Source organism: Elgaria multicarinata, chromosome 4 (genome assembly GCF_023053635.1).
Source record: "Elgaria multicarinata webbii isolate HBS135686 ecotype San Diego chromosome 4, rElgMul1.1.pri, whole genome shotgun sequence".
NCBI lineage: Eukaryota > Metazoa > Chordata > Lepidosauria > Squamata > Anguidae > Elgaria > Elgaria multicarinata.
In genome coordinates, this window is record NC_086174.1 from 64565773 (window position 1) to 64589034 (window position 23262).

The 23262-nt window shown below is 42.6% G+C and overlaps 1 protein-coding gene across 1 annotated transcript in view; it reads left to right on the top strand.

Moving 5' to 3' along the window:
• The window catches only part of RPS6KA2 (ribosomal protein S6 kinase A2), a 148535-nt gene that overhangs the window by 79273 nt on the left and 46000 nt on the right, over positions 1 to 23262 (top strand). Inside the window, exons 4-6 of the mRNA XM_063124454.1 lie at positions 11567 to 11647; positions 13519 to 13598; positions 21348 to 21454. Of these exons, the coding sequence (XP_062980524.1) occupies positions 11567 to 11647; positions 13519 to 13598; positions 21348 to 21454 (268 nt within the window). The remainder of the gene's footprint in view (positions 1 to 11566; positions 11648 to 13518; positions 13599 to 21347; positions 21455 to 23262) is intronic.

The window sequence follows — 23262 nt, forward strand, 5'->3', positions numbered from 1 at the left end:
TGGAGCTAAAATTACAGTTCAATGAAATGTTAAGGTTTATTTATTGGAAGATTAGCACCCATCAGCCGAGGTTGTCTCTTAACGCAGTTACATACATGTACATTGTACATTGATGGTGCTATATAAATAAATAATAATAATAATAATACCTACTTTAGTGCAGGAATGGGGAACTTCTTTCAGCCCAAAGGTCAAATTCCATTTTGGAGAAGTTCCCAGTGGTGGGCAGGGACAAATGCAAAGGTGGTGGGGCTACAGGCAAAATGAGTGGGGCCAAAGAACCCCGAATACCAGCATATTTTAGTTCATAGCTTCTGTAGCCAGTAAATGAGCATTTAGAAGGGTGTTTCAACCTTTCAGAATGTGGATAAAATTACACAACCTCCAGGGCCATAGCTAGACCTAAGGTTTATCCCTGGATCATCCAGAGGTCAAACCTGTTCATCTAGGTGACACACAGGGAATCCAGTGCTCAGGCAGGGGTGAACCCTGGATGATCCCAGGATAAACCTTAGGTCTAGCTGTGGCCCAGGAAACCATCAAATGATCGGTGGTTCAGGAAAAGGAGATGGGGATGACAGTAAGTATGCATGGCTATCTGGGTAACCCTGAAGATCCAGAGTGGGACCTTAGGAGGGGTGTGGGTCTAGGGATCCCCATCCCTATGTTAATGGATGGGTATATTCGGTTGTTCCATCTAAAGGTCATGTTTAACATGATGTTACAAAATCTTCCAAAGCAATCTCTGATTCAGGCTTTGGTATTTCATTAAATTGTATTTTATTTTTATAATTACTTTGGCATTACTTTTTTATATCTATATAATCCACTGCGAACTTCAGCCTAGTATTTTGAAATGGAATATTCATAAGAGATATTTCCAAGCAGCCTGTATTCAGAATCACATGAGAGGGTCAGAACTCAAGTCGCTTAGGAGTTTTGCCTTATCAAGTGAACTTTTTTTAATTCCTTCTTTTATGGCAGCCCTTCCACAAAATCTCTCAGTTAAGATAGGGGTTGGTGATTTGTGGCCCTCTAGATGGTGCTAGACTGCAACTCCCATCAGCCCTAGTCAGCATCACCTGTTTTGTGGGATGATGGGATTTGCAGTCCAAGAACATTTCGAGGGCCACAAGTTGCCCACCCCTGCCCCAGGATGAAGCAGAGCACCTTGTTCAACATTGCAGACAATACCAAATGCATATGAGCCAGAAAGCTTCCATTTGGGGGCATGTTTTATCTACGTATAATTTGTGAAATATCCACAATATTTTCATGTAACTAGAAGTGCCAAAATAGAGTTGGTGGACACTGCAGGCATAAATGTAAAATCAATTTGTCAAGCAATCTACGGTTTGGCAGGGAATGATCAGTGGATGGGCAGGAGATTAGCACTCAGAGAGAAGCACTTTTAAAATGTAAGCTGGTCTGATGATCCTATGCAGTACACCATTAAAATCTACTACTTTTGAAATTAGTAGCCTCACATATGAAAACTTGGAACTTGATGTATGGGCTGCAATTCAGCAGCTTCAACCTGGGATTCATTACACTCATACATTCTGTCTTCACACATACAGGGGCTGGTTTGTTTTTGTAGATTAGGAAAGGTTCTGTATGGGTTATAAAGAATGGGTTAGCTCCTGCAGTTAAGGGACTCCATATCTGCCTCTGGGACTCACTTAGTTTACAGTCAGGTCCATAGACTTCATCTATAGGAATCTTCTGGGAAGGATCATCTGGAGCTTTGGACTTGGGTGTGTCATCAATATGCTGGTGACACTATGCTGTATTTTTCCTTCATTAAGCATCCAGATGCATCTGTCTTGGCTCAAAATCAATTGCCTGGAAGCTATGGGCAAGTGGATGAAGGTAAACAAACTGAAGTTGAATCCAGACAAGATGGAGGTGATGCTGGTGGGTAATCCTAATGTTCTTGATGGAGTTGCTATACCTGATTTGGATGGAGTGGTACTCACTCCATCAGAACAGGTTTGGACCTTTGGAATTCTCCTGGGACCTGCTGTGTTCCTGGAAAAACAGGTCGCTGCAGTGTTGTTAATGCCTTCCATTAGCTGCACCGGTTGTCCAGACTCTGATCCTTTTTGGAGGAAAGAGAACTCACCACATTTATTCATGCTTTTGTAACTTAAAGTATTGACTACTATCATGTGCTTTGCGTGGGCTGTCCTTGAACACAATCCAGAAGTGCTAATGCAAAATGCTGCAATTCACCTCTTACTAAATGTGGAGAGACAATAAAAAAGTATTCTAACGGTTGTGGAACTCCAGTGGCTGCCTGTGAGTTTCCTATCTGGATTCAAGGTACTGATGCTTACCTTTAAAGCCCTACATGGCTTTGGACCACCATATTATAAAGGCTGCTGCATTATATCAACTCCCATGCCATTTAAGATCTTTTGATCAGCTGCTGCTGATTTTATCTCATGTAATGAAGGCAAGTCTCGGTGGCTTTTGGAGACTGACTTGATGGATTTGGGATGGTAACTGGATTGCTATTTGTTTATTTTTACATCCAAGAGTTGTCTTGCTGTCATGTTTTTCCTGTTTCTTTTATTTAACTATAGTTTCATACTGTTGCACTTTAGACAAACCACCTTGAACCTGCCAAAAGTGGAGAGTTGGAAAAACAAAAACAAATCTTGGCTTCTTTGACATTGGTTCAACTTTACCACACACCTCTTATGTTTGCAAGGATTTATTTATATCTCCAGCCTTGAACTCAGTAATACCATTCACTGGATGAATTAAAAATACAGCCAACAGGCCAAATGCTTCGGTTATAAAAATACATTTTAAACAACACACGTGGCTTTTGTGGGTGCTGCAGTCATCTGTTTCTGTCCAAGCTAACTAAGAATTCTCAATCCCGAAGCTTATGATAAGGCAATAAAACCTCTCAACAACGTTAAAGAAATCATTGCTGGGAGAGTTTATTATTTATGAGAGGAAAAAAGAATTCCTACTATATAGAACAGAGCCTTCAAGATGTACCGTAGAGATGATATCTTGCAACCAGAATAATGAAATGAGAACTGAGCATTAAACAGCATGTTGAAGGGTAGAAGAGGTTGAGTTTTAGGAATTATTACATCCTGGATCACCAGTGAACTGCCCACACCACAGTCCTGGCCCACATCTTTCCCTGTCTGACTTCTTCCTGATTGACAACTTCCTCCTCTTCTTTTTGCTCTCAGGACATTGTGTGCCATTTAGTCTAGGGGCTCATCTACACCAAACAGGATATTTCACTATTAAAGTGGTATATAAAAGGCAGGAGCCACACTACTGCTTTATAGCAGTATTGAAGTGCACTGACAACTGTTGGGGCCCATTGACACGTACCCATATACCGCTTTCATATCACTTCCTGCTTGGTGTGGCTCCTGCCTTTTATATACCGCTTTCATACTGCGTTCATAGTGCTATATCCTGCTTGGTGTAGATGAGCCCATGGTCTTTTCCTCACTCCTATAAAATTCCTTCTTCCCTCCTTGCCCAGTGTTCCACTTCCATGCCTCACAGTGCCATCTTCTACCTTTACTGAAAGCACCTCCCACTTCTATACTGTACAAAATTATGGCCTTTCTGCTCACACAACAGGAATTTCCTCCCCTCTCCTCCCAAAATGTACTCTGGATGATCCCCCAACCCTCTGGAGCAGATTTTGAGGGTGGGCTGGGGGCTGTAGGGGGAAATCACAGGTGTTCCTGTTCCACAAAGAGGGGTTACTTCTTGTTAATGGTATATCATCATCTTATGCGATACAAATACATTAGGACTGCAATACAAATCTAATTCACATTCTACACACTGGGGCAATCTTCATGGCACTGGGTTGGCGCTGCTCCACCGCCAAACCCTACGCTAGCGCTGGTGTGTGGCGGCAAGTTGTCTTTATGAGGGGAGGCAGCTTTTAACTTGCTTTTATTTACAGGTTGGGGTAATCCCTTTGAATACCTCTCCTGGGAGTATCCTGCTCCACTATTGCTCTATATTACAGGGGGGCTGTCTTCATAGTGCTGGGTTGGTGCCGCTCCGCCACCCAACCCCACACTATCCCTGGTGCACGGTGGTGGGAAGTTGTCCTAATGAGGGGAGGCAGTGCAGGCTTTCTGGCAGCCATTAGGTTTGCTGGGCCTGCCCCCTCCACCTCCCATGGCTTCTGGTGACCAATAGAAGGTCGCTTTCCACCTGGGAATGCTCCTGGAGTGGCTCTGAGCGAGGACAGGCTAGCGGAAGAGCCGGGTTGACCACTCTTTGGCTGGAAAAGTCTGAGTCAGTCCCCAACTGTTAAGCTGCGCATCTTCACCTCTTTGCCCCAGGATGGCTTCAAATCTGCGGCTGCATCATCTAACCAATGTGTCATCTAACCAATCATCTAACCAATCTAACCCAGGGCAAAGACGACATCAAGACAGCCCCACCCCACCCTTGTTGTGAAGGGATTTCACTAGATGCAGCTCAGAAACAAATCTCTCTGTGGAAGGGGAGTGGGAGAGGGGGACAAAAACAGGAATGGACTGTCTCCTTTTCCCCTCTGTTCTCATCCCCCCTCCCACCACTTTGGTCTCAGCTTGTTATACATATGATTTAACATTTGACCTTGATATACTTCTTCCATTTTCCTAGCTGCCTTGAGTACCATTTTCTTGGTGGAAAGTTCGGGTACAAATAAAATTACTAAAGTTTTAAAAGAGTAACAAGTGTCCTAGCAGCTCTAGGTAGGTCAATAGGCAGAATCCAATGGAGTGCTTACCTCCGCCCCAATTCTCTTACATAATTCCTCCAATTTCGTTTGTTCAAGTGGTCTCTCCACCATTTCAGAATGGAGATTTAGTACTTTGAGAGCAATCTGAAACAAGCAGAAACACTTGTTTCTGGAAGGGGTAGGTCAGTGGAGCTCCCATAAAGGAGCTCCACAGATTTGCCTCCTTTCAGAAATAAACATTTCCACTTGTTTCATGGCTTTCTCTAGAAAGCATTAAATCTCCCTTACATACACGGTGGGTGCCACTTATGTAACAGAATCAGCAAGACTCTGTGCTTGCAGAAGGAAATCGGTAGGGGTGTTAGTGAATTGTTGGGGGTATAAGCGCCCCGTTGGATTCTGCCCAGTGTCTCTAGGATCCAGGTTCTCATGACTGAGAGCAATTTTGCCCCATCCTCAGTAGAGCTGGTTTTAGTAGAGTAGTTGGATAAACAGTAGTTTCCATATCTTATACTTATAAGGATGCTAAATGTGAAAAAGAGGAAACAGCATGAGGATTTCCAAATGTTAAAATTAAATGTGCTAGTAATGATATGTTAAAAAAGAAAGCAACACTTTCCTAAGGCATACTAATTTGTGGGTCTACTCATGTCATCTCAAAGGCCTTAAAGACTGCCTTTTACATATGTTTATTTTAAAATTGCAGGTTTCATGGTGAAGTAACACTTGCCTGTCATCTGCAATTGAATGGTGGGGCAGTTTAAGATTAATAAAATGATAATGATATAATGAAGCTTAAAGTTGGGCTAGAAAAGAATAAAAATCCCACATGGGCAAAAGCTCATCTGCACACCACACATACTTCAGGAATAGCTCTATAGCATTCACTGGGTTGCCATGCTTCACAGATGATAGTCAGTTGTAGAATACTAGCAAAATGCTCATCACTGCCCTGAGTGGGAAGCCTGTAGTGAAGGGTCTATATTAACATGTGAATCTATATACTTCAAGGAGCCCTGGGATGTGTGGGTGCAACTCATTGTAGAATCCATGTCAGTGTGGGCCACGGTACTTGCTAAGAGGATGATTTGATTCTCATTGTAACAGTATCCTCAAGTGATGCCTTTTATCTTGCCCCATAGGAATGAATTGCAGCTGTTCACTGACGTGGATGTAAACGAGTGCATTCAGGAATCTCTTTGGGGTGGGGACTAAACCGCCTGCCTGCTCTTGGTGACAATTCAGAGTCAACTCTGCTCCAATCTGGATAATCCTGGGTTCAGCTTATTTATTTATTACATTTCTATACTGCCCAATAGCCGAAGCTCTCTGGGCAGTTCACAAAAATTAAAACCATGAAAAGCATAATAAAACAACCAACAGTCTAAAAACACAAATACAAAATACAATATAAAAAGCACAACCAGGATAAAACCACACAGCAGAAATTGATATAGATTAAAATATGGAATTAAAACAGCAAAGTTTAAATTTAAGTTAAATTAAGTGTTAAAATACTGAGAAAATAAAAAGGTCTTCAGCTGGCGACGGAAGGAATACAGTGTAGGTACCAAGCGAACCTCTCTGGGGAGCTCATTCCACAGCTGGGGTGCCACAGCAGAGAAAGCCCTCCTCCTAGTTGCCACCTGCCTCACTTCCTTTGACAGGGGCTCACGGAGAAGGACCCCTGTGGATGACCTTAGGGCCCATGCAGCTAAATATGGGAGGAGGCATTCCTTCAAATAACCTGGCCCCAAGTTGTTTAGGGCTTTGAATGTTAGTACCAGCACTGTGAATCAGGCCCGGACCTGGACTGGCAGCCAATGAAGTTGTAAAAGGACTGGCGTGATGTGGTCTTGCTGGCAAGTCCCTGTTAGTAAACGGGCTGCCCTGTTTTGTACCAGCTGAAGTTTCTGGACTGTTTTGAAAGGCAGCCCCACGTATAACGCATTGCAGTAATCCAAACAAGAGGTTATCAGAGCATCGATAACTGTAGTTTCTTAGTTACACTGAAGTATGATGAAATATTGGGAAAATAGGACTGAATGTTGGTGTGGAGGAACCCTGGAAATGCAGACCAACTCTAAATAGGGATCACTGAGTGGCGTTCAAAGACTCCAAGACACAATTTCTCTTGCTTTAGAAAAGTTTATCACGAGCAGCGCTACAGCACTGCCAGGTGGCAGAGGATCCAAGGAACTGACCACTATTTTCAGGAAAGGCTAACATACTTATAGGGTCAGTTCTCCTTAGAAAGAAAGCCAGAACTTCCTCATCTAATACACCAATACAGTAACAGGTAAGCTGTTAACCAATGATAGGCAAGAATTTTATGCATGTGCAGAGCGCAATGTTTCCGAGGGCAGAAAAACAACTCGTCCATGATTATTGAGAAATCATGACCATCTGTTCATTTGCGGTTAGCTTGCTTTGGCCATCACACCCTTCCTGTCCTCGCTGGGAGGCTCACACTCTGGTGACTAATATTTCAACACTTCCAGTTGGTTGAGAAAGTGGTGTGTTCTTAATTTATTTTCAGTTACAGCTGAAAGCATAGATACTTTGATTTATAATAGAAGAGTCCCAAAGCAATTAAATTAGCACAGGGTGGGCACAGGTGAAAGGCCACATACCTATTTGCTTGATTTCCTTGATAGTTGGGAAGTGGTGTTGGTATAATCAAATGGGGACCTTGCAACACAATGTACCCCCCAAATCCTATCTGGTGCTGTTCATATTCAGGGCTCCAGCCAGCCTGGAACAGGACCCTTTGGGGAGCAGGGAGGAGAAGTAACATACAACCCCATTTGTCCATACAACCCATATTGTGTACTCTTTCAGTAGCTCTCCAAGGTCTTGGGCAGAGGTCTTTCCCATAAACTGCTACATGATCCTTTTAAACTGACGATGCCAGAGGCTCAACCTGGGACATTCTGCATGCAAAACATGTGCTCTTTCCCATTGGACTTGATTCACCTTTTGTCCTTTTTCCTTTCCGCACTTTTTCCTTTCCATTTTGATTTTGTTACTAAAAATGAAATGCTCATAGTAGCAGAACAATGTGATGGCATTATATAAGAACAGCGTCCCTAAGGTTGAGAACAAAACATCAGAAGAACAACATTGCTGAGGGTATGCTGTGGAAGTTTGATGCTATTACATAAGAATACTATCTATTGAGCTATTAAAGGCAGAAACTACCTTTATTTGAAGCTGAATTTCTAACTGATGGCCTTGACTACATCATTGCTTTCCCTCTCCCTCTATGTCCTTTGAAGAGACTGATTGGATCCTAGATCACCCCAAACTATTTACCTGACTCTTTAGGAGGAATGCAATCTCCCCCAAACCAGGTTGAACACCATTCAGTTGAGCAAATGAACTACTCACCCACAGTATCTCCATCTTGTCTGGATTGAGTCTCAGAGCTCCATCAGATGAGTGTTTTATTGTACGCTCTTTACTGGGCACTCACAGATTTTTGCGGGTTTATTGACTCTCATCCAGTCTGTTATCACGCCTGGGCACTGATGAAGAAGATCCATTGCCTCAGCTGGATGCTGTCCCCTTTCTCCTTCTTTCACACTGGAAGTCATTCCTCATATAAATTTTGTTCTCAATGAATCTGTGATAATTGTTCTTTTAAATTATATTCCTGTGATGTGGGGTTTAAGTAATGGACAGCAAAAGTGGACTTTGAGAGCCCTTACAGTTGCAGAGAAACTCATACTGCAAGCCCGGAAGGATACACACCCACCACATCATTCAGTGTCTGAAGATTTACTGTTCTTGCTACATTTAATCATATTTCCTACAATTGTCAACTTCATCTGGATGCTTATTTAGAAATATGGACTGCTTATATTAATGTATATATTTGAAATAGAACTGTTGAAACCTTTCCCCTCTCTTTTTTTATAAATGGTGTTGTGAATGGTTAATGTGAATTTGTATATTTTTGTCGTGTTCTTTCTCTTGGTGTTTTAGTTTCCCCCCTCTTTATTTTGTTTTTATTTTAATTGAACATTATATAATATGTTAAATGAAAAGGAGAAATAGATCTGGGTGTCATCTACGTAGTGGTGATACCTCAGTCTACATACCAGGAAATCTTCTCCCAGTGGTTTGATGTAAATGTTAAATAGCAAACAGGATAAAACAGAGCCCCTGTAGAACCCAATGGAAAAATTGCCAAGGGGTCAGAGCAATAATCCCAGAGCACCACCTTCTGGAATCAGCCATTCAAGTAGTGAAACCACTATAATACACTACTTTCAACATCCAAACCATCCAGCCTATCCAGAAGGATACCATGGTGACTGGTATCAAAAGCCAGAGAGCCAGGAAAATCCACAGAGACGTACTTTCCCTCCCCCTCCCAGGGAAAGTCATCTCTTCTCACAAGGAGACCAAAACAGTTTCCTTTCCAAAACCACACCTGAAGCCCAATTAAAATAGATCTAGAAAATGAGTTTAATTCAACAGTGTCTGGAGATCACCTGCTTGGGCACCTTGCTCAGAAAGACTATAGTTGTTCCCATCTTCCAGGTCCAGGTGAGGTTTCTTTATGAGCACTGTAATCATGGCCTGTTTTATAGATGCTAGTACCACATTCTCTCTATTAAGGAGGAATTAGCAACTCCCTTACAAATTTCAATAACAGGACAGCAAAAGTAGGGATGGTGATGCTTTTTGGTAGCTTTTTCTTATGACACACTTGGATATGTGCTTCTATGTGTGACAGGACAAAAGTTGCTCTCATGTGCCTAGGAAAAAGTGGAAGCTTGGCACTTACTACAGTGATTGTGAAGGCCCACCCAAATTCTGATCAAGAGACAAATATATTTCCAGAATTGTATTGTATCATCTAATGAGCAGAACCTTGCAAATTAGTCTGAAATACAAACCTGCTGTTTTACATGTTCTGGATCATTTCTTGAATGATCCAGTGAATGTTCCCTAATTATATTTCTCTCTTGGTCTGTGCTTGTTTGATCTATATCAATCATTACCATGTTTTCTGCACTAGATAATAAGACTTGTCTCCTCTGCCCTAGCCTCTGACTTTTCTTCTTTACTGATTGTTTTCATTTGGAAAGTGCAGTGTTTGATCAAAACAGTATTCAGGAAGCAGTGTTCAGTGAGTCATCCTTTCCAGTAACATTAAGTCAGCAAAATATTCCAATTCACTTAGGACTGATCTGTGGTTGGTACCTGCTATGGTTTGAGTCTGTTATGCATACCCCAACTTCCCCAAGTGGTAAGAAGTTCCAGGGACCATGCTATAACCTCTCATTTCCTTTGGCTGAGGGGACATGAATATTAGAAAGTCTTTGAAACATTCTAATTTACTTACAATAATACAAGTAGGACATAACGGAAGCAAGCAGATTACTAAACTGCAATCCTGTACTACCTAGAAATAAGCCCCATTGAACTGATTGGGACTTCCTCTGAGTAAACATGTGTAGCCACCAGATCCCCAGGGATGTAGTGATGCCAACCAATTTGGGTTGCTTTAAAGGGGGAATAAATTCCTGGAGGAGAAGGCCTACTAGCCCTGATGGTTATGTGCTAACGCCAGTATTTATTATTTATTTATTTATTACATTTTTATACCGCCCAATAGCCGAAGCTCTCTGGGCGTTTCACAAAAATTAAAACCATAATAAAACAACCAACAGGTTAAAAACACAAATACAAAGAGTATAAAAAGCAAATGTTATGTGCTAACGCCAGTATCCGAGGCAGTAAGCCTGTGTGCACCAGTTGCTGGGGAACATGGGTGGGAGGGTGCTGTTGCACCATCACCTGCTTTGTTGGTCCCTGATCGACAACTGGTTGGTCACTGTTTGAACAGAGTGCTGGACTAGATGGACATCAGGCTGGAGATCAGGAAAAACTTCCTGACTGTTAGAGCAGTGCGACGGTGGAATCAGTTACCTAGGGAGGTTGTGGGCTCTCCCACACTAGAGGCCTTCAAGAGGCAGCTGGACAACCATCTGTCAGGGATGCTTTAGGGTGGATTCCTGCATTGAGCAGGGGGTTAGCCTCGATGGCCTTATAGGCCCCTTCTAACTCTGCTGTTCTATGATTCTATGACCCTGGGTCTGATCCAGCATGGCTCTTATGTTCTAATCAACTTGTACAGCCTTTCAATGGTTTCATCCCAGTTCCTGCTAGGAATCCCCCCCTTCTTTTTCTCCATTCTGACTGCAAAGTGCTGTATCTATAGTCTCACTTCTAAGCAGGACCAGTGTCACATTCTCCAAACTCTGATGGGTATCTTATTTCAAAAGCTAGAGAATGTTTTCTAGCTACCAGAAGACCATCTCCTGTCACTAGTTCTTAGTTTTGAAATGTCATCCCAGACTATTAGCAAACAATCAGACTAACAAAGCAATAGGTCTGACACCAGCAGCACAACACTATGTATATGTCAGAAAGATTTCTGTTCATCTACTACCACTGCTATTCTAGGTGTTCTAGCAAGAAAATTCAAGATCCCCAACAATGGTTGTGCACCTGCAAGAGAGCATTGTGTGAGGAAGGAAAACTTTGCTTGCTATTTTCACTGGAGCAGTTCCCACTGTTATGTTTTTAAAGTGGCTTGTCTCTTCAGCAATCGGTACTGCTGCAGTGAAAGCAGCAAACAATGCTCCAGATCTATGCACAGCACATGCCTGCCTTTGATTCCTGGTTGTCATGCTCCAAAAAGGGGATAGCAACATGCATACAAAAATAAATGAGTTATTCACAGTGATGCATCAGTACAGTGGCAGATCTAACAATATAACATGAGTTTTCTGATATTTTATTGTTCTCTCTTTATAGTCCGAGATCGTGTACGATCAAAAATGGAAAGAGACATTTTGGCAGAAGTGAATCACCCTTTCATTGTAAAACTTCATTACGGTAACGTGAATTCATATTTACCTATGGACATTTTCAACTGAATGTATATCATACTTTGCTCTTCAAATGCATTACCTGTGGATGGTCTTAGATCCCCTGTTCCAATGTAGAGTATATTTATGAATTTGCTACCAATGTATCCCATTTATGTTACATGGAGCACAAGGTGGTATTTAACCTCCCAACAAGGTTGCAAAGTAGGTTAGACTGAAAGATAAAAACTTGTATAAAGCTTGAGTTACCTGATGAGTTCTATCACTAAGTGGCCATCTGTAATATTTTGTACCCATCGACAGATTATTCTTTTATATCTTGCCTACCTTCCATCATTGTACTCAAGGTGGCATAAATAGAGTTCCCAGGTGGTCTCCCATCCAGGCCCTGACCAGATCCAGGTCTGCTTAGCAGCAACAAGATTACTGGATCATGTGCCTTCAAACCATGCCCTTACATCTGCTGAAGTGCTCTTACTTGTGGCAACTAATATTTATGGAAATTTTAGATGATCAAGCAATCTTGATAGCTGTGGTTATGAAAAAAGAAGAATAAAACACACACCACCCAATGCTACTAGAGTCATCCAGTCAGAAATTTGGTTATGATCCCAAAAACAAAACCCCATTAGGCTCTTTGACACCCCCCCTTCATGCTTTCACTGAACATATGAAGCGGGAGCAGGACCTTGTCGGCTAGTCATGCCCCTAATGTCCATGTGTTCAGTTGAATATGTGACAGGGCCCTTCCGTGTGCACATGCATAGTTTATATGTAGTGGCTCTGTCATGCATTTAACTGAACATGTGGACGTTAGGGTGTGTGGCCACAGGGGTGCACCACCATTGGGGTTGTGGCTTGCTGGTGTGAACTCATTTCCTCCTCACATATTCAATAAATGCATGGTGTGTGGGTGTGTGTGAAAGAAGCTCTTACAATTTATATAGAGATTATATTTAAAATGTCAAAAAACCATCCCACCAATCCACACTTAAACTGGATTATTTTCTCCCTCCTGATCCATGAGCAGTGTCTTTTGAGCAAGCAATGACTTGAATTTGTTTGGCTTTGGCCCTGTGTCTTATGGGAAAGCTCCTTAAAAGTGTAATATTGCATCTGTAGTGTTACAAAAGGAATGTTGGGGTTAGCATAGGAATGTGTGTCAGGGGCTATTCACAAATGAAGACAAGAATGCCATGACAAATGAAACAATATCCGTGATGGTGCTAACTTCTGTAAACCAACACTGTGCTGTTTTGAATTTATGCTAGCAATTCAGCAAGTTCTTGAAATTTCTGCAGGCTTATAAAATTTGCCTAGATTTATTTATGTGAGAGAGTTTCATAGTTTTGGGGGATGTTACTTTGTAGCACTCTGGCTTTCTTACAGGAGCAAAAAGCAAAGCAAAACAACAACACCAAAAACAGCCAGAGAAGCAAAAAGAGGTAAAATTTGGAACTGTTTCCTGAAGGGGAATGTAGTGGCTCAAATACCCTGCCCAGAACATTTCAACCAAATGTCTTCCATTTGGATGTGGTCATTACAAGTTCCATCTATTTCAAAAGGTGCTTCTTTGGTGTTCTAGTCCACATGCTATATTCCTTAAGAAACACAGAGAAAGGATCTTTTGAAAAAAGGAAAAGTTGTATGTTTTCGAGGAAGATATTTTGTTGAAACATATTGGGCTGTGTATTTGAACCAATAAACTCACCTTGAGACCCCAGTTTGAGGTTTACCTCTCTGTTTGCTTCTCTTTTGATCTGGCTCACATATAGTAGTAATAATGCTTAACGAAGGTTACAATGATCCATTGTAATTAGTTTTTTGTCAAGTGCTTTATTATTAAAAATCCAATATTACCATCTTTTTCTACTCTAGCATTTCAAACAGAAGGAAAGCTGTATCTTATACTAGATTTCCTACGAGGAGGAGACCTTTTCACCAGACTTTCCAAAGAGGTAAGTCCTGTAGACTTATTTTTTGTATAGCAAAACAATTCAAAATAATTGTATACTGGAGTTTATGTATCTCTTCACCACAGAATTCATATTTATACTTTCAAATATGTTTATCATGTTCAAGCCTGACATTTCATACTCCTGTAAACAATTTTGAAAGTAATCAATCATATTTCATGGATTGGGAAAGGCAGAACAAAACATCAGAACAATGGATTGGGAAACAGAACATGGATTGGGAAAGGCAGAACAATGATGGCCATGTTTTCTTGTCTTCTAGTTTGCATATCACAACAAGCTACCATGAGTTAACCTGGGATTCTATGGGACTTGTGGGCCACCATTTTGAATATGCAACCCCTTGCTGGCAGTTGTCATAACATGTGAATCCAAGCAGCAGGAGTTATGTGAAGGTTAAACAATTCTCACATAACCCCCAAAGCAGAGTTAGGTAGTCCAATACATATATAATCCAGAAGCAGAATCCAGAAGATGTTCAAGGTCATAGCAGACAGATTCAAGCACAAGGCAGGATCAGGAAAAACTGGTTATTCCCAGCAACTAGCAAGCTTTGAATGCTGGCTTTTACTCACAAAGGCTCCTGAGCTCCACCCAGGCTCAGCTGCTGTCCATTAGAGCTCTCTGGTCAGAGCCCTACCCAAGACAAGTTGCTTTCTCCTGAGGAGACCATCTTTGCAAGTAAGCACTCCTTCTTACAGGAGGCCTAATGAGTTATCACTTGAAGCTACAATGCTCCTGGGGAGTCAGGGGGTTACTCAGCATCTGCTCCAGAGTCAGAGACCCCTCCCCATGACAGGGAAGGGCCTGGAGCCATCTCACCTGAAGGCCCAGGCACATCCTGGTCTGGTGCAGGTGACTGATGTAGTGTGCCCCTGGTTTTTGGAGGCACTACTTCTTCCTCTGAAGATTCTTCTAGTGAGCTCATGAAAAGCACATTGCCATAAACACAGAGAGTAGCCAGTCATGTCAGCCTAGGGGGGGAAGGAGCAATAGTGGTTTGAAACTTTGCCTGCAGCATCAGAAGCACATCTCCTGCTCTTCCAACTTACATCAGCCTTGGGAGTAAGATGTATAGATAGTTGGAACCACCCACCAATTGACTGAGGGTGTGAATGGTTATCAAAGCACCACCTGCAGAACAATGGAGCAGCTGGAGAGAGGAATCATGCCTGCTGCTAACCATCTGCTGGCAGCAGGAATGGAGTTCTCTTGATTTCTTGGGAGCTGGACATCCTTCAATCACAGCCATTTATTTGTTCTAGCACTCAAACACAATTTTACACTTAAAATACACCTTGGTATCCGCCACAGGGGAAAAGTTGGGCTTGTTTCCACCTCGCCTCCTGCTGAAATATAAGTACCTGAATGTCAAAATCAGTGGTTGATGATACCAAATCTAACATTTTAGCTTCAGTATTGAATTTTTGGCAGAGAAGCTGTTGATTTGGCAGAGAAACATTTGCTCAACTGGGCAAAATAGGAAATTAGTCTGTTTTCAGATTTTACAAAACATAATTTTCACAGTGCAATCTATGCATGTTTACTCAAAGGTAAGTCCTATTGAATTCAATGTGGCTTACCCCCCAGATAAGTGGGTAGAGGATAGCCTTAGTTATGAACTTGCGATAGATATATAGTGGCATTTCATTTCTATTTCTGTGTATTTACTCATAAGGAAGTCAATGCAATGCCTCTTTTCCTGTCATTCCCCCCCTTCTTTGTTAGTTCCACTTCCTGCTTACCTGCTTTGCATGACATGACAACCCACCATGGTGGGTTGTGTTGGGTGAACCCGGCACATTTTCCTCACAGTGGCTTATTTTTCACAAGCAAGCAACTCTTATTGGCTTATTGTTGGGTTGTCCATGGTGGCTTGTTTTCAGGATGGCTTGTTGTGACATCTGAACTCAGCAGGATGGCTTCAGTACGGCTTGTTCGAAAGTGCTACAGAGTCACTCCGCAGGAGCAATGAAAAACACTGCCACTCCTTGTGATTTTGCTTGCTGAACTCTGCCTAACAACAGAGTGCCCTGCTGCCGTCTCTATCCTCTTTCCTTCCTGGCATTCCACTTCCCACACTTCCTCTTGAGTTCACCACTTCAGTTGACAGCACCCTTTTTTCCTTTCCCTTGTGAACCTGCTGTCTGTTCTCTACACAGTGACCTTAAAGGAGCTTGCAATTCTACTGAGTTTAGTTGTGTCTTCGTTGTGCCCTGTGGCCAAACACCTACATAAACATCTTTGAAAGTGTCATGGACATGAAGCATCTCAGTTTGCAACTGAAGTAACTTCTGAAGGAGTTAGACTGTCCATATTGTACAATCCATTGAAAAGATATACTTTGTAAAATCTCATGAACTTTGTAAATGAGATCAGTACTACAATATGTCCTTGCTGCCACTGCAATTTGTCCCCTTCTCTTTTGGGACAAATAGCCCCATTTTCTACACTTTGAGTACAAGCAGCCCAACATACTTTCCCTGTCTGATGAGTAAAGCTACCTGGCCCTCTACTGTGCTGTGTGAACCCTTCTGCTCTGCTCATGGTCTTGCTGGACTCCATTCAGCCATACCTCCAACAGTAAAAGCTGCTCACCCCTTCTCATCCACCCACGTAACTGAAGAAAGCATTCTTTACTCCATCCAAACTACAACATCTCCACATTTCTCTCTCCATCTCCTCTTTGCCTTCATCTCCTCCTGTCTCTGCAGCTTAGTCATTGTGATACCTGCCTGCTACCACACCTCTCATCTGCTTATGAAAGAGCTGACAATTGAGTGATGACAGAAGCAGCAGCTACTGCTACCACCATGAAAAGTGCTGTAAAAGACCTTAGTGATCACTGTGAGGACCAGCACTAGCTCTTCCAGTGTGAGTGCATATTATGTAGAGGGGCTTCTCAAGTGCCTCTGCAGCACCTGAATGCTGCAGGTGGAGTGGAAGTGGGGGAACAAAGCTATGGAGGAAACCTGTTCCAGGATGGTCAGAGAAGGTTCCACAGTCTGCATTGTTTTGGTGCACCTAAAAGTGTGATGGTGATCCCTTTACATACTTCTGAATGTGAAGAAAGACCTTGCACCAGATTCCATTGTTGCTTCCTGCACCCTACACAACAGCTGCAAATCTGGGGAGGGGGGCATGAACCTGCAAGACAACCCCCAGCTTCCAGGACCAGGGGCTGAGAATGAGCCACCACTGCCATGAAGGAGTGCTCAAATCGGCCACCACTGCATCTGCAGATTCCACCAACAGCATCACGGCATGAAGCTTGAGATATCCACACAGCTATCATTCTGTGACCATTGTCCACATGTATACTGTGCATAAATACTGCACAGTAGTTTAAAAAAAACTTACAAGTGCAGAAGTGCCTTTCCCCACTGCAGCTGTTCTACTTTATAGAATAATGTAGGTAAGCTTCCCCACACACTCCTTAGAATCCATTTTACTCATACCTATATAAGCATCCTTTCCCATAAGTATACTTTTCAGTAGCTGGGGCTGTATAAGTATTCCCCCTGCCCAGATTAGGATGGGAGCCAAAGAGACAGGGTGAGCAAATCTGCTTCTCTGGATGAAGTAAGGCATGGTGGGGTGGAGCAAGTGAGGAGGGACAAAAACTTGGAATGGAAGGGGGAAGGGCAAGGGTGAGCGAGAGACATTTTTCCAACCATCGGAGAGTGGAGGTGTGAGCAAAGGATAGAGAGTGACCGAAATGTTCATCTCTGGTAGTCAGAGAGCAATGGGGGTGGGGTGGACAAGGGGAGGATTCAAGAAAGACTATGGGGTGTGTCATTCAGTGGATTGGGTGGAGGTAAGGAGAGAAAGGTAAGCGAACTGCTTTTCTGGTAGACGGGGACAGTGGTAGGGGTTGGAGCAGGTGAGGAGGGAGCCTGAACTCATAAGAACAGAAGAAGAGCCCTGCTGTATCAGACCAAGGGTCCATCTAGTCCAGCATTCTGTTCATACAGTGGCCAACCAGCTGTCGGCCAGGGACCAACAAAGCAGGACATGGTGCAACAGCACCCTCCCACCCATGTTCCCCAGCAACTGGTATATATAGGCTTACTGCCTCTGATACTGGAGGTGGCACACAGCCATCAGGACTAGTAGCTATTGGTAGCCTTCTCAGGAATTTATCCAACCCCCTTTTAAAGCCATCCAAATTGGTGGCCATCACTACATCTTGTGGTAGTAAATGCCATAGTTTAACTATGCGCTGTGTGAAGAAACACTTCCTTTTACCTATCCTGAATCTCCCACTTTTATGGGATGACCGCGGGTTCTGTTATTATGAAAGAGAGGGAAATGTCTCTCGATCCACTTTCTAATCCTTTTGTACACCTCTATTATGTCTCCCCTCATTCACCTTTTTCCTAAGCTAAACTATCCCAGCTGTGTTGTAACCTTTCCTCATAGGGGAGATGCTCCACCCCTTGATCATTTCATTTGTCCTTTTCTGCATTCCCCCCCCCCCCAAAAAAAAACCCTCTTCTCAGGCTGTTGTAGAGTGGAGCAGTTGGGTGGGGGCAGAGAGCTGCTTCTCTATCTGTCAGAGGACAGAGGGGGATGTGAGGGAGGATGAGCAAAATCTTCTCGAGCAGACAAAGGAAGCAGTGCGCTAACTCTGCACAGCAAGGCAAAAAGAAGATGTACATGTCAGGGTTTACAATTTTTACTGGTAAAACAAGTATTTGCAGGTAGTGAATCATTCAGGGGTGTGAGGGAAGCCTTGGTTGATTTTCACTCCAGAACCAGCAAAGACTAAACACGCCCAGAAAAATCAATGGACCAATAGTAAAAGGCTGCTGATGTAACAAGGGAGCAAAGGATTGCAGGATGTGAGTTGTGCTGCAAAGAGTCCTGGGATACATTCAGGGAGCAGGCAGAAGGGATAAGTTGGAAACAAGCCACGACAAACCACTCCAAGATTGATAGGCCTTGTTCAGAAGACACCTTAAACCACGGCTTTAACCATGGTGAATAAGGCAAAAAGCCTTATTCAATGTGGTTAGAGCCATGGTTTAAGGTGTCTGCTGAACAGGGCCATAGTCTGTCGGCACTATTGTGGGTTAGCAATTGAATAATCAAGCAACAGTGGCTTATTTCAGGGTGCCTTATCATGATGTGCAAACGTATCCTCTATGGTGTGTTTGGACAATCGTGCATTGCTGCTGTCCCCACCTATGCTGCGTGTGCCGCCACCACCATTTGCATAATCCCCTGCAGTACAGATTGGCATGTTGTCTGAACCCAGCGCGGGGTGCAGTGGGGGTGGCTTTGTACCCACCCTGCAACCTCTACTGCACATCGTGGGTTGTAAGGTGGGTACAAAGCCACCCCATTGTGTCCTGCGTGGGGTTTAGATAGTGCTCCAAACCGCATTGCATGGGGGGTTATGAAAATGGCAGTGGCATATACAGCACATGCAGGGAACGGCTTCTCCTCGATGGCTTCTTCCCCCTGCATGATCATCCAAACCCACTCTGTCTTCCCCAGGGCTGATTTATATGATACTCAATGCTTTTGATAGCTGCCGAAAACCCTTTCCCTATGTGGGTGATTCATACTGTGGCGAGTAACATTTCAATGCCTGTATACCAAATGCTAATATGCTATTCCATGTATGTATGTATGTATGTATGTATGTATGTATGTATGTATTTAATGGATCAATAGTCTGCTTTTCAGGGTAAAAATCATCACAAGCTGTCTGCATGGCTTGGCAGAAGCAACCATAGGTTGAGAGTAAAATGTCAGTCCAGCATCTAGTTAGTGCTACTTTGCTCTAGAGTGGCCAAGATAAATAGAACATGATGACCTAAAGCCACCAGTACAAGGTGAACAAAATACATCAGGCTGTCACCATCTGTGGCTAAAAATACAGTGTTCTTCTTTCACCCGTATCACCTGCCCATGCAGCTTTTCAGAGCCTGCTGTCTTGGTAAACCACAATGGCTGCTCAGTTCTAAATTCTGCCTGAACAGCTGTGTGAACCCTGAGTGGCTGTAGTCGTTGCCTCAGAGCAGATGGGCTTTAAAAGTCTCTCCCAGGGAGCAATTTCTTTGACCGCAGGTGAACCGCCTGTCAGTTCTCTTCCTGTGGCTTTCAATATCCTCTGTCACTGAGGTCATGAAAGTGTAACACACAGCTATCCTACCATTATCACCGGAACAAACAGATATAGTCCTTGTCATTTTATAAGGAAGCAAAGGTAGCCATTGGGAAACTCTAGACTAAGCATGAAAGAAAGCTTTCAAAATTAAGTTTTAAAGTAGACCCCTACTGGCTGCTTCTTACATGGATTTAGAAATGGTTAAGAAATGAGAAAAACAACAGAGATCCGCACTTATGGGTGAGGGGAGTATTAATCACAGATCATCATTATATTGGGAAATAGAACATTACAAATACTCTTGAAGCCTAGAAATAATGGCTTTGTAAAGAACACAGTTTGAAAAAGAGCAAAATGTAAGTTTATACTTTAAAAAGTAAATGTGGTCTCTTTGTCACAGCTCCTTGAAATTATTCCTGCTACTTATTCCACAAAGAAGATTTTTCTGCATATTTGGTGGGTTTGACCTAAATTAAAATAACCAAACAACCCTTTGGAGAAGGGAGTAAACACTGTGTTTTGAATCACTGTACAACCTGGTCCATTTTATGGGATATTTTAGAGATTGTGACTCTGCGGGGGACAGCATCACCCCTATTTGCTTTTTGCTCGCTAAGGTTTTTGAGTTGCAACACATTAGCAGTAAACATATTTCATAAGATTTGGAAAGGAAATACTATCCACTGGATTTACAGATAAACTGGAATCTTTTGTGTAAGAGAGGGGCACAACCTCACATTTGATATTAGGGCTGTGACCACTTTGGTTCTGTATCCGAAACCCATACCAAAGCGGGCCAATTCAAACCACTTCGGTCTGAATCCAGATTGGGCCCAGATTAGCTTGAAGTGGTCCAGAGCAGATTGGAGTGCTTCAGCTTGATCTGAGACAATGGTAAGCCACTACCCCCAACTCACCAAGCCACCGAGACTTACCTGACCGATCCAGCAGCTGTTTGTCCTGTATGAAAGCCATCATTTTTAAGGAAGATGGGGGCTCTCTATGGTTGCAGATTTACTGTTGCAAACCATGGTGGCCTTAAAGGGTATTTCTAGTTATTATTATTATTATTATTATTATTATTATTATTATTATTATTATTTATTTATTTATATAGCACCATCAATGTACAATGTACATGGTGCTGTACAGAGTAAAACAATAAAATAGTTCATGGGGTCAGCAGGAGGGGAGTCCAAGGGACTTCAGATTGGCCTTGCACCTGACTTTCCCAGGCGCCCAGGAAACCACAAAATCCAACCCGCTTCAGATGTCCAGCTCTCACCTCAGATCTGCATCTGAAGTGGGTTGGACTGAGTCCAAAGCAGGCCAATGTGGATTGGGGCCAGTTTGGAATTGGGCTCCAAAGGGGGTCAGAGGGTCCCTGTCCAGCCCTATTATATATGATAAAATGTCTCTGAATGGATTTGATTGATTCTAGCTTTCAGCTTTTTGGTTTTGAAAGGATGAATTGTTAACCTTTTTCTATCTAGATATAATCTGCTTTTAGCTGTATTTGTTGGACCAATGTATTGTCAATATTTCCTAGTGAACTCCATATAAATAAATCGACTCTTGCCCATTAAATACTCTGATTTTCTGTTCCTCCCTAGGTAATGTTTACAGAGGAAGATGTTAAGTTCTACTTAGCTGAGCTGGCCTTGGCTTTAGATCATCTCCATGGACTTGGTATTATTTACAGGGATTTGAAGCCAGAAAAGTAAGTTAGTGCAGAAATGTATGTGTGAAGATTTTAAATGGACTTACTCTGTTTTGAACACAAAATGCCCGTGAGATCCTGCACCAATTCCCTCGTAAACAACAAAGAGTGTGGTGGTACCTTACAAATGTATTTTGGCTTACCTTTTCATAGACTGCAATCTACTTCATGAGATGCACAAAATGTTTTCCTGAGTTACAAGTATATATGCAAATGGTTTTGTGGAGGACGGGGGAGGTTATAAATAGTGAGATCAGAGAGAAATGAAATGCAGAAACGACACTGCATGGATAATTATGTTACTGAAAGTGGCCATTCACAAAAGCAGCTGTTGGTGATAACACAGGTATCCTGGCATTGGTGAGCTAATTACGATGTGTAGTGTGATAAGAAACTTCTATCCTGAATTAAGACAAGGTGATAAGATTTAACCTCTTAATAAATGGAAATTTTATGCTGCTGTCTCTCTTTGAAGTTCTTTTGTTTCAAGATGGCCGCTTTAAGGTTAGTGACAGAGTGTCCTGGGAGGTTAAAGTGTTCCTCCACAGGTTTTTTAATATTGCCATTTCTGATCTCAGATTTGCGTCTGTCTATTATTTTGTGGATAGGCTGGCCTGTTTGTCTTATGCAGAAGGGCATTGCTGGTTGATGATGGCATATATCATAGGGTGAACATATGAAAAAGAGGACAGGGCTCCTTATCTTTAACAGTTGTACAGAAAAGGGAATTTCAGGAGGTGTCATGTGTATGCATGCAGCACCTGGTGCAATTCCCTCTTCATCACAACAGCTAAAGCTGCAGTAGCCCTGCCCTCTTTTGTATCTGGTCACTCTCGTTATACTCTAGCTATATTAGAATGACCAGATAAAAAAGAGGGCAGGGCTCCTGCAGCTTTAACTCTTGTGATGAAGAGGGAATTTCACCAGGTGCTGCATGCATACAAATGACACCTGCTGAAATTCCCTTTTCTGTACAGCTCTTAAAGATACAAGAGCCCTGTCCCCCTTTACATATGGTAACCCTAATATATCACATTGGAAGATGAGCAGGTGAACACACTGCTGATGTTGTGGATGACAGTATTAGGTCCTACAATACTTCTGCCAGAATAGACACAGGGATATAGTTGGCATCTGGGTCTGCTGCAGGGTCTGGTCCCTATATCCATGTCTCTGTTATGTGGCCTCTTGTTGCTAGTGCATAGCTGTTTGAGATTCTTTGAGCAAGTATAGGCCTACAACCTAAGTCCTGGTATAAATCATTGGTTATATGTTTGTGTGGTTTTAGCTGGGAAGTATAGAGGACAACACATGGTGTTCTGTTATTTTCTCTTTGAGGTCCATTCTGTAGTAGATTGTTTCTGGGTACCATGTTGATTTTTTTTTTTTACTTTGTTGAATGGGTATTGTAGTCTGAGAAATGCCTGTTGTAAAGTATATTTTTGACAACTTGGCTGTGTAGATAATGGATTTTGTGATGTGTTCTGGTGAAGCTAGATGGTATGTGTAATGGTATGTGTAATGGCCAGTAGTTTGTTTGTTTTTAGTGTGTTTTTTGGTGTGTTTTTACATAAGATGGTGTCTCTGTGTCTATTAGGTAGTTGCCCCTATTCTGTGGACAGGACTTGCTTGATGTTAATAGTGGCATGAACATTATTGAAGTCCTGGTAGAACTTCTCAAACACCTGCTCAAATGATAAAGATGTCATCAGTGTCTCCCAGGTAGAGGAAAGACTTTAGAGGACAGGAGCTGAGATAGTATTGTTCTGTGTCAGCCATGAAGATGCTGACTTACTGTGCAGCTATGC